The sequence below is a fragment of the Felis catus genome, chromosome E1 (genome assembly GCF_018350175.1).
Source record: "Felis catus isolate Fca126 chromosome E1, F.catus_Fca126_mat1.0, whole genome shotgun sequence".
In the NCBI taxonomy this organism is placed as follows: domain Eukaryota; kingdom Metazoa; phylum Chordata; class Mammalia; order Carnivora; family Felidae; genus Felis; species Felis catus.
In genome coordinates, this window is record NC_058381.1 from 6,119,611 (window position 1) to 6,132,255 (window position 12,645).

Genomic DNA, 12,645 nt, shown 5'->3' on the forward strand with positions numbered 1-12,645 from the left:
TCTTCTGAACCCATACATCTTCTGAAGGGGTGGGAAAGGGTTTGGATTGTAGCCGTGTTGTTTGAGAAGGTAGATACATGCATAACAAACCAGGAGGTGTGTATGCTGGAAAAAGTATCCTTAGTATCTTCGGGAAGCTAAGATGTGTTGCAAATGCTTAACAAACCTGACTTTGTTACAGAGTTTCCATTCGGTAGAATCCCAGAGAAATGATCTTGTAAGCTTTATTGACATAGAGAGGAATATGGTCAGTGAGTATAGCATGTTACAAAACATATCGTGGTCTGATTTTAATGGTAGAGAAAAAAAATGGGTGTCTATGTACAGAAAATACTTTCCAAGAGACAATGATTATTTGGGGATAATTGGACTTATATATAATATATATTAAAAAAAATCCATATATTCTGTAGGTGTGTACATAGTATTATGTATATTTTTCTTTATCTTTCCTGACTTATGTATAATATATATTTTTAAAAACTCATATATTCTGTAGGTATATAAATAATACTCTGTGTATTTTTCTCTTCTTTATCTTTCTGAAATTTTTGGCTTTTCTATACTGGACATGTTTTGTTGGCATAATGTAAAACATTGGTACCTTACCTCCCCTTTCCCTAACCCCAAAGAAATGGCTCCAGATAAATAATTATTTGAAATACCAGTGTATTGAACTTGAAGTTGACCGTGCCATGATGTTTTTTTTAGCTTGTAATGGTTGCAGAATGCTTGAGATTCTTCGCTCGGTCATTTATGCTATGTTTGAGGGAAAACCATTAAACTATGGCATCGAAGTGTAACCCTGGAAAGGTGGTAATACTTTAGTATTTTTCAATATATTTGCTGAGGTAAATGATTTTTGTGGTGGTATTTTCATTTGCAAAAGTGTTAGCGTCTCTGAACAATATAAACTTGAAACACTGAACGTTGTTTTCTATTGTATTGAAGCATAACGGATGATTTGTAGTTAGTAACAACTTTAGGTCATTTTTATTTACTGTTTCTTAATTCCGAGAAATTCTTTGTTGCCTTTCAAAATATTATATTAACTGTATGTTAAAACACATTTTTCTGCTTTTTGGTATGAATTTCTTATGCCCTCAGAGTGGTATCTCTTTTATAGTGCTTGAAACTTTTACTTTTTATTTGTTATTTCTTAGGTAAACGCAAAGCACTGAAGTTGAATTTTGCAAATCCACCTTTCAAATCTACAGCAAGGTTTACTCTGAATCCCAATCCTACAGGAGTTCAAAACCCACACATGTGAGTATTCTGGTAATCAACTAAAAGGCTCAGCTCAAGCAAAGGTTTTAACGTTACTGTATTTTATGAATTTTCCCAAGTTGAGGGGTTGGTATTTTCATTATTTTATGGGCCATTTGAAATACTACTATTTGAACTTAAGTAGAAAATTATTGATTCTGTAGTCTGAAGTAGATAAGCATAATTTTCCTTGTTAAAGTTTAAACTTGAAGGGAAAAAAGAGCTGAAGATCCAGATACCTTGAGATCGTCAACATTTTTCTCTTTCTGAACTGAGACTATCGTTTAGACCTTTCCCTCTGGATTTCCATTTAAATTGTAAGTGGTACTTAGGAAACATAACTCTCGCCTCTAGATCTGTACAAATCGTCCCTGCTTACTGGGTGACAAAGTAGAGTCCCATTCTATTTTATTATGATGAACTAAATTCCTGTAAGATTTTCATGTCACAGTAAATTGAAAGAATGTGTGCCCGTCAGTGTACAGGTGTCAGTGAATATTTTTAAGATTTATTCCCTACATGTATGTTTTTCCCTAAATATTTTTATTAAAATGTAAAAATGATATTTTAGCATCACTGAAAGTCACTGAGTGTATTAGAAACATCTGTTAATTTAAAATACCTCCAGAATAATATTTACAGACACCTTTGAATCGAAGTGAAGTGATGTATTAAATAATGATGCCTCCCCCTTTTACCCCCCAAGACCTATCATGAGTATGAAGGGTCAAAGCTAGTGGCTTCACATTCATACTCACGTTCATAAAATTAATTTTTCCTAGTTCCGGGATTGAGAACGATAAAGCAAGCAAATGGCAGAAGGTATGGTTGAAAAAGCAGTCAGAATATAGTATCTGCAGTTTTTAATCATTCCTTAACAATTTTTATTCAAACCTTGTTAGACTACAAATTGATTCATACTTCCCAAAAAAGCACATTTATGGCTACTTTCTTTCCTTTTGATGTCTGGCAGGCGTCGTGTTTGCAAACAGTAACGAACTGGTAGGAGGTAGAGTGTCTTGAAATAGGAATGCTAAAACTATTTTGTTATTTTTAAACCATCAGAGTATAGAAGGGGGCTGTGTGTGTGTGTGTGTGTGTGTGTGTGTGTGTGTGTGTTCGTTCTTAGGTTTTCACCTGTGACTTTAAACCAATGAAAACTAGAGTGACAGCAGTTCATTTGACTGGGAATAGGTCTGCTAATTTTATTGGACGGGTGTCCCTAACGAGATTTCTTGTCAGAGCTCAGTTTAGCGTCCCAGCCTTTTTACCTCCTCGAAAACATCAAGTGGGGGTTATATTGAGGAAGGAAACTCTTAGTACCTCTTAATTAGTCAGAACTCTGGCAGCAAGGAAACATTTTTAAAAGAACCTCCTTCCTCATTTCCTAGAATTTCTGGTGAAAGCTAGTACAAAACTAATTCTTGAACATGGTCCATTTCTATTACCTTGGTTGCTAGCTGAACTACGTAGTTGAAGTCTGTGAAAGAGGATATATAGCAATCGCCCAACTTAACTGATCCTCCCCCTCCCCCTCCCCCTCCTTTTTTTTCAAAGCCCCCTTGGACACACAGAAAAACACCCTGACTTACACTTAGAACTGCAAAAACATTTACATACTTGTACTCTCATCCTTTGAGCATTTCATGTATTCGGGAATTCATGGACAAAATCTTGTGTGTGTGTGTGTGTGTGAACGGTAAACAGGGTGAAAAAAAAGCTTTCTTCCAAAATTTGGGTCCATCATTTTTTTTATTGAAGCCTACCACTTTATAATATCCTTATAACCAGCTAGGTTTCTTATCCCTTGTCTCGTCCCAGCAGGTGTTAAAAGTTTGAGAGGACATGGTAATAAGCATTCTTATTCTGTAAATAAGAAGTGTTTTATTCTATTTTATGATAGAATCTTAAGATTTTGGTTCTGGGGTGTAAACATTTTAGACCCAGACGTTGTTTTAATTTTCTTACTGCGCTGGTCTGTTATTATGTGGATGAGGAACAGGTGAAACTACTAGCATTGATATTGGTCAAAGACCATGGTTTCAACCTGTTTATTGTTTTGCAAAAGAGAAAGAGAAAGCATGTGAGCAGAGGAGGGTCACAGAGAGAGGGATGCATGGGATCCGAAGCAGGCTCCAGGCTCTGAGCTGTCAGCACAGAGCTGGATGCGGGGCTCGAACTCATGGACCGCGAGATCATGACCTGAGCCGAAGTTGGACGCTTAACCGACTGAGCCACCCAGGCGCCCCTTAAGACCATTGTTTCAGTATGTAGGGCAGCTTATGTCTTCTGACTCCCTACACCCTTCCATAAGGGGATCCTTCTGTGCTCTTTCTCTGGGTTGTGCACCATTGGGCTCTAAAGAACCACTGTTGGTTACTTGCAGTGTGGGGATTTGAAAAAGCTACCTCTGTGCCATTTATATGTGTTACCTCCTTCGAAAATTTGCTTGAACTTTTTTTTCCCCTTTAACTTTAGTTATAGATCTAAATAGAAAACTTGCTCTTGAATTTAGGAAAAGATAAGGTGAAGTATAAGCAACTAATGAAGTTGAGAGATGTAGCTCCCAGGAGCTACTCTCACATCCATCTGGCATGTAAGATTTAAAATTTTAAAACTGTGTCCTTATTTTCTGGGAACCAACAGTTCAAATAAAATTCTAAGAAATAACAGTTGGCTGTAGAGATTCAAGAAATGAGGCATAAAGCAATACAGATTGAATGTCAAATGAATGGTGCAGGAGGGGATAAGGTCACTTTCGGATAAACAACTTGGTGAAACCTTTCACAAAGAAGCAAGATTTGAATTGGGTTTTGAAAGATGGGCAGAGAAGGGAGAATGACATTCTGGTGAGTGTAAGTACAGATAAGTTTTGGGGACTGTGTGTAGTCTGTTTAATTATAGCACGGATGTTACTTGTAGATTACCTAGTTCTATCACTGGAAACTTTTAGCATTTTTTTTCCTTTATTCTTGCTGTTCTATAGTTATATGAAGATCTATCTAGGTCTGGATCATCTTTCTGTGCATGGAGGAACCATTTTATTTAGTTCAGGTATCTGTTTCTGAGAAAATTTCTGCTTTTGTTTTGATCAATTCCTTCATGTATTTCCTAGTCTCCTGTTGTTTGGATGTTGGACCTTTTGAATTTCCTGGGTCTTTGATTTTTCTTTCATGTGTTTTTTATCTTTTTGTTTTCTTTTTCTGTATCCTAGATTTCCCTTATTTACTGATCCTTCTATGAAATTTTCTATTTTAGCATTTGATTTTAATTTCCATGTGTGGATTGTGGCTTCTTCTTAGTATCTTACTCTTTTTTTTTTTAATGTTTTATTTATTTTTGAGAGAGAGAGAGAACATGAATGGGGGACGGTCAGAGAGAGGGAGACACAGCCTCTGAAGCAGGCTTCAGGTCCTGAGCTGTCAGCACAGAGTCCGATGCGGGGCTCGATCCCACGAACTGTGAGATCATGACCTAACCCGAAGGTGGATGCTTAAACGACTAAGCCATCTTTAGTATCTTATTCTTAATTTATCTGGAATTAAAAAAATTTTTTTTTAACATTTATTTATTATTGAGAGACAGAGAGAGATAGAGCATGAGCATGGGAGGGGCAGAGAGAGGAGGAGACACAGAATCTGAAGCAGGCTTCAGGCCTGGCACTGTTGGCACAGAGCCTGATGTGGGGCTCGAACCCACAAACCGCGAGATCATGACCTGAGTCGAAGTCGGATGCTTAACTGACTGAGCCACCCAGGCACACCTACTTTATCTGGAATTTTAAGGTTCTTTTCTGTCCTCTTGGCAATCCATTTCTTCAGGGTGTCAGTTTTATTTTCCTTTGTCTTTCTCCTTTGTGTTAGTTTATTTACATGTGTCTTGTAATTCTTGGTTGTCCATTGATCGTTGAGAGTGAGGAAATTAGAAGGCTGATGGGTCGCTCTGATACAGGTGAGTATTCTGTGAATGGTCTGAGAACTGGCTGTCAGGCCAGGAATATTCAGATGCCAGAGTGAGTAGAGCCAACATTCACCATTAGAGGCCTTTTTCTCCTCAGATAGCATGTTTATTTTCTTTAAAGACATGCTCTCTTCCCACTTGGGGGGGTGGGGGGAGGTAGAGAGAAGGAGGAACCAACTGGACCTTTCTTACAGAAAGAACTTTAATGAGCTTTTCTGCTTCTAGGCATTCGTACCTTCCAACTTTGGATCCTCTCTATGATTCTTTTGGGACTATTGTTTATTTCTCCTCTCTGCTGAGTGTTTCCCTCCCAATGTGTTACAGGTGGTAGTTTTCTCTATTACTGTTCCTCCCCCACAAGGAAAGTCGTCGTCGTCGTCGTCTTCTTCTTCTTCTTTTTTTAAGATTTTACTTTTCAGTAATCTGAAACATGGGGCTCAAACTCACAGCCCTGAGATCAAGGGTTGCACACTCTACTGACTGAGCCAGCCAGGTGCCCCTATTACTGTTTTTTTTTTAACCCCTTATTATGGAAAGTTACAAGCATATCCAGAAGTAGAGAGTTATAGATGAATCTGCATGTATTTATCTGTATGACAGATACATAGAAGTTTTAGTGGTTAATGTGGCCAATACTGTTTTTATCTATTTCTCCACCTTCCTTATTTTTAACCAAACCTCAGATGTTATTCTATCTATAAGTATTTCAAGATGTACTTCTGTTTTTAAAAATTCTTTTGGAATGTTTTTAATTATTTTTGAGAGAGAGCACAAGTGGGAAAGGGACAGAGAGGGAGACACAGAATCCAAAGCAGGCTCCAGGCTCCGAGCTGTCAGCACAGAGCCCGACACGGGGCTCGAACTCACAGACCGTGAGATCATGACCTGAGCCAAAGTTGGACGCTCAACCGACTGAGCCACCCAGGTGCCCTAAAGGACTCCTTTATAAAAACACAGTCACAATACCATTATTACATCCAGTAGAATAAATCTTTAATATCATCATGTAAGTGAATTACTTCATCATTTTTTTTAAAAAATACTTTGAAGCAGGATCTAAACAAGGTCCTGTACTACAATTGACTGATGTCTTTGAAACTAGAGTCCCTGCTTTTAGAGGTGATTAGTTTTGCTTTGTCTACACATTTGTGTCTGCTTTCAGACCTTCAGAAATTTGCTGGAATCTCTCAGTTTCTTCATCGTTTATTTCCTTTTTTTTAAATTGTACTTTTCTTGTGCGTCCTTCGAGAGTGAGGAGAAACCTGAACAGGAAGTGTAGGTTTTTCCCCCTCTGATACCCCACGGTGTTCTTATAAATGTGGGAGGCTTGTGCTACAGTCATGTTCTGTACATAAATCGGACACGAACACCAGTAGATATTCTCCTGTGAGGTCTCTGCTTCCATCGCACTGAGTAATGTGTGAGTGCTCGTCGAGCACAGAACCACTGAGAATGCACCAAATACAATTGTTTTCCTGAAAGAACAGCCCTTTTATCCTCACAACATATCAGAATTGTACAAGAAGAAACACTAGCTCAAAAGAATACATATTAGAAATAATGCCGAGTACAGATATATTTGGGGGCTTGAGCTAAGCGGTTCGAAACCATATATTCCACGTTTAAAAGAATCTCTTTGTTGAGACCAAGAAGGTCTCTGGGATCTCATTTATTTTTATGACATTTGAATGTTAAAAGGCTCAGTTTGTGCTATGGGACACTAGGAGTCGTTTGAAAGAAGTTTTAAAGCTAGTTAATAGCTAGTGGTGTTCGTCATTTCATGGTAAGCCTACTCAGTAGAGCTTTACAGTAAAGCATAGAACAGCAATTAGAAATTATGTAGCCGTGGGGGTACTTGGGTGGCTCAGTCAGTTGAGCGTCCAACTTCAGCTCAGGTCATGATCTTGCCGTTCATGAGTTTGAGCCCCATATTGGGCTCACTGCTGTCAGCCTGTCAGCGCAGAGCCCTCTTTGGATCCTTGGTCTCCCTCTCTCTACCCGTCCCCTGCTTACGCTCTCCCCACAATAAATAAATAATAAAAAATAAATCATCTAGCCACTGTTGCTGGTTAAATTTTGTGGAAACTTTGTCTTTTAAACTTTATTATTTTGGATTAACCATTTTAGTTAATGTTGGAAGACCTGGGTTCTATCCTTACATCATCATTATCCCTGTGACCTTGAATGTGTCATGTGGCACTCTGATCGCAATTCAGGTGTTGAATTCGCATAGCGACTTCCATTCTTGTACATGGTAAATTGGGGCAGGGAGGGAAAGAATTCAGCCAGGTGTGTGCTTTCTTCAAATCAGAGGTTATGGAAAAGCCCGGGGGGCTAAGTGTGTGTGCGTTGGGCGAGGTCTCTGTAGTCTTGCCCGTCCTTTCTCCAAAATAGTCCCTGGGACATCGCTGCTCAGCTCCTAAGTGTGAAAACCATGAGTCTACACGAGCTGCAAAGTTTTCCCCCATCTCTGACATTTTTTGATGCAGGCCTGGTAACTTCTGTGCTGGAGTACTTTCACAAAATGGCAGTCGTGGGAGAAATATTTATAGCTACAAACTAGTACTCCAAAATTTAAAACACCAAGTGTATTAAATATGATGGGATCTTTTAATTTTTGGCTGGTTTAGATTTACTGCTGGAAACTTTTTCTTTCTGACTCCCCGTGCCAAATATACATAACATGCAATTTAGCATCTTAACCATTTCCAAATGTGCAGCTCAGGGGCATTAAGTATATTCACATTTTTGTGCAGGCATCACTGCCATCCATCTCCAGGACTCGATTTCATCTTCTCAACTGAAACTGTGTTCATTAAACGCTAACTCCACGTTTCTCCTCCTGCCCGCCTTGGTTCTACTTTGTCTCTAAATTTGGTCACTCTAGGTACCTCATATAAGTAGAGTTATGATACAATATTTGTTCTTTTGTGTCTGGCTTATTTCACTCAACATAATGTCTTCACACTCTATCCATGTTATGTGTGTCAGAATCCCCCCCCCCGCCCCTTTTTAAAGTTTTATTTATTTTGAGAGAGAAAGAGAACATGAGCGGGGAAGGAGGAGAGAGAGAGAGAGAGAGAGAGAGAGAGAGAGAATGAATCCCAAGCAGGCTCTGAGCCATTAGGACAGAGCCCAATGTGGGGCTCGAACTCATGAACCGTGAGTTCATGACCTGAGCCAAAACCAAGAGTCACACGCTTAACCAACTGAGCCACCCAGGCGCCCCAGAATTTCCTTTTCAAGGCTGAATAGTGTTGTATTTATATACGGCATTTTGTTTATCCGTTCATACAGATGGACATTTAGGCATTTCTACCTTTCGACTCTAGTAAACAATCCTGTCGTGTGAGATTGTCTTCTAGAACTTGCATTATTGTACTTCTTAAAGTTCAGAGACATGCAATCTATTCCTCAGTCCCACCTCCTACCTCGGTGCACCTGATGGTTGTGGCACATTTCCTAAAGTTAGTGTTTCACGGGAGATGTGATTTTCAACTGAGCACAGTGGTCATAGCTGTGGTTGAACTGATTCTCTGTGTGTTGTCTTCCCCCCCCCCCCCCCCCAACCTGGAGATTCACTAGTATAATTTTCCTCAAGCTGGGTGTGTATAGCTGAGATATTGAAGTTAGTTCTGGAATATTCACTTAAAGAAATTAATAGTAAACGTGCTGACTTGCTTGTTTACTAAAGATGAATTTAGTTTTGGCATTTTCAAGCATCTTGTTTCTTGAATCAGAGACTCAGGCACACGTTGAAAGGTGTCCCTGTTTTTTTTTTTTTAACCTATAGAGCTGTAGAACTGTGTTCTTTAAAGAAATGCCTAGGTTTTTTGTTTTTTGTGTTTTTTGTCTTGCTTTGTTTTTTGTTTTGCTTTTCCTGAGCTTCCCAACTGTTTCTGATAAGGCAGCAAGACTGGGTTCCGATTCAGTTCAGAATGCTATAGAGGTCCTTTGCCTTCATGTTACGGGCATGTTTCTGGAAACTTACCTACGAATAAGGAGTTAAGCTGCTTAAAGGAAACATCCTATCTTTTCAGAGTGTTCTTTTTTATTATTATTTACCACTGAGTGTGATTACATTACTGATCTTGAGCAGATTTGTTTTCCTCAGAATTAATAATTGCCTCGTTTAATGGTTCAGCGTGAATCTCCTCTCAACGTGAAAGAGTAGATGATCACTCAGTGTTTTTCTTTTTTCTTTTTTTTTTTCTTTCTTTTTAAGAGTTGTCTATCATCCCTAATCTTGCTGTAATCTGGAGTGGTTGCGTGTTAGGCCTGCTTCATGGCTGTTGGCAGTGGTTTGTGAATGCCTGTATTACTCTCCTGATTTTGATTCCCTGTCTTTGGGAGTCATGTCCTCCCTCCCTCCCTCTCTCTGTCTCTCTGTCTCTCTCTCTCTCTTTCTTTCAGAGGTGTATTTTTTTTTTAGTGTTTATTTATTTTGAGAGAGAGAGAGAGAGAGAGAGAGAGAGCAGGGGAGGGGCAGAGAGACAGGGAGACAGAGAGTCCCAAGTGGGCTCTGTGCTGTCAGCTCAGAGCCCGATGTAGGGCACAGTCCCACAAGCCTGGGATCATGACCTGAGCCGAAATTAAGAGTCAGATGCTCAACCGACTGAGCCACCCAGCTGCCCCTCTTTCCTTTCCCTTCCCTTCCCTTCCCTTCCCTTCCCTTCCCTTCCCTTCCCTTCCCTTCCCTTCCCTTCCCTTCCCTTCCCTTCCCTTCCCTTCCCTTCCCTTCCCTTCCCTTCCCTTCCCTTCCCTTCCCTTCCCTTCCTTCTCTTCTTCTCTTTCCTTTTCCTTTTCATTCTCTTTCTCTTTCTTTCATTGTGATTTAGTTTCCCTCCATTTTGAGGGAGTGTATCTTCCAACAGCTTCCTGAGATAAGTGTTCTTTCCTAGTAAGTAGGGTTTTGGGGTCTTTGCATGTCTGAAAATGCCTTTATCTCACCCTCCTGCTAGATTAATAGCTTTGTCGGTCTTAGGATTCTGGGGTAGAAATTGTTCTTCAGAGTTGGAAGGCGCTGCTCCAGGCTTCCGGACTTGCAGGGTTACTGTGAAGAACCTACGTGCCATGACGGTTCTGAGCTTCGGAATGTGACCTGGGTTTTCCTTTGTGGGTGACCACAGAGTGGGCTTTTCCCCCAGTGTCTCAGATCTCACTTTTCTGCTTTGGTTTTAGTTTTCTTTTCTCTTCTTCCTTCCTCCTTTCCTTCCACTGAGCTCTTGGTGTGGTCTCTCTGTTTTGTTTTTTTTTTTTTAAAGTCTATTTATTTATTTTGAGAGAGAGAGTGAGAGCCAGAGAGAGCGACAGGGGTGGCGCCTAGGTTTACCGAAAGGTACGGACGAACAGCCAGATGAAGAGATATCCAGGGAGAGGTCTGGAAGGGTCGCAGGCACCAGAGTTCCTGAGGAGCTGGTGTACATCTCCTCTCCTTCCTGGGGTGCACGTGTTCACTGGCCTGAAAGCCCTTGGAATCACTTCCTGTTGGGATTTTGTGGGGACTTTGTCACACAGGTGCGATGAATCAGGGACTCTGTTTCCAGCCCGTCTCCGCTCTCCGGAGGATGGGCGCTGGGCCTGAGAATTCTAAACTTCTAATCCCGGCTTGGGATTTCTGGTGACCAGTCCCTCCCAGGAGCCATGCAGTGTCCTCTTTAGGACAAGAGATGCTGCTAGTGTTCATATCATTTAGGAGATGACCAGGGTTTTAAAACTTTTTTTTTTTTTTAATGTTTTCATTTTTGAGAGACAGACAGCACGAGTGGGGGAGGGGAACAGAGAGAGAAGGAGGCATAGAATTCGAAGCAGGCTCCAGGCTCCCAGCTGTCAGCATGGAGCCTGACATGGGGCTTGAGCCCACAAACCGCAAGATCATGACCGGAGCCAAACTCAGACGCTTAAATGAGTGAGCCAGCCAGGTGCCCCTGAAATTACAAGCGTTTTAGAAGCTTTGCTCCAGGAGCTGGGAGTGGAGACCAAGATATATTTCTTGTGTTATCTTACGTTATTACATACCCACCAGAATGGATACAATTTGAAAGGCCACACAGTGTATTAACAAGTACGTATGACCAGAATTCTCATATGTTATGGGGGAAGTAGAAAATGGCACAAGCACCTCAGAAAAATCTTTGATAGTCACTTACGGGCACATCTACCCCGTAACTCAGCAAATTCTATTTCTTGTTATTTACTTAAGATAAGAGTGTCCTCAGAAAGACTTGCATGTGAAGGTTCATGAAAACTCAATTTATAATGGCCCTCCAACTGGAAACCACCCAGGTATCCCGTGATGGAAGAATGGATAATATGTGGCATGTTAATCAGTGAAATACTTTTCAACAACCAAAAGGAACAAAGTACTGAGGCTCGCAGCCTGCTTGATGAATCTTCAGAAATGCTGAGCAGAAGTCAGGCATAAGGGAACACTGTTTCATTTTATCTGTATCAAATTCTAGACAAAGTGATCGAAATCAGAACAGTGTCTGGAGGGGCTGGACGGGAATGGCGCGTTCCTGGTGTGGTGGGATCTTCTCCGTCTTGTTCAGGTGTGAACAAGAGACAAGAGACGGGGATCTTCACCCGTCTCGTCACGGGTGTGTGTGCTTGGTAACTCGGCCAACTGTATCCTTAACGATGTCTGCATTTCATTTGGAAACCACACTTCAATTAAAAAAAAAAAAAAACAGATGGCGGAAGACTAACAGTAAAAATGCTAAGTCTATTATTTACTCTCATTGAATGGTACCTGTGTTTTTCTGTCTTTGTTTTCAAAGCCCGTATGTGTTTCAACAATCACTTGGTAAGGGTACGAACACTGTTTTTATTGAATTCAACTCTTAGGCCCGTGGAATGGTATGGTGACGGATGTTATTCCTGCCCACGTGGTTTCCCGTGTCATGATGTTTGAGACAAACCTAGATGGAAATTTTTAATGCAATTTGAAGATTAATCTATAGCATCTGTGGAGTCACAGTGGGTGTAGCGTACCCCTGAATGGCGGGAGTCCCCTAGAAAAAAGTGTGGGGACAGGTTGTCTATATTGGGCTCCAGGGCGGTGCCTGGCTGGTGCAGTCCGCAGAACGTGCAACTCTTGATCCTGGGGCTGTCAGTATGAGTTCCACAGTGGGTGTAGAGATTACTTAAAAAAAGTAAATCTCGGGGCACCCGGGTGGCTCAGTCGGTTGAGCATCCATCCGCCTCTTGATTTCAGCTCAGATCGTTATCCCAGGGCCGTGGGATCGAGCCCCTTTCAGGCTCTGAGCTGAGTGTGGAGCCTGCTTAGAATTCTCTCTCTCTTTCCCTCTCTGTCCCTCCCCTGCTCATGCTCTCTTTCTCTCAAAATAAATAAATAAATAAAAAGACCATTTACTAGTCTATCTCCTTCCTTTCTTCCATCCTTCCTTTCAGAAAAGT

The 12,645-nt window shown here is 40.9% G+C and overlaps 1 protein-coding gene across 2 annotated transcripts in view; it reads left to right on the forward strand.

Annotated features, from left to right (window-relative positions):
• The window catches only part of MAP2K4 (mitogen-activated protein kinase kinase 4), a 139,947-nt gene that overhangs the window by 37,463 nt on the left and 89,839 nt on the right, over nucleotides 1–12,645 (forward strand). For both annotated transcript variants that reach the window (XM_023244457.2, XM_023244458.2), the window contains one exon: nucleotides 1,164–1,266. In XM_023244457.2, coding sequence (XP_023100225.1) covers nucleotides 1,164–1,266 — 103 coding nt within the window. The remainder of the gene's footprint in view (nucleotides 1–1,163; nucleotides 1,267–12,645) is intronic.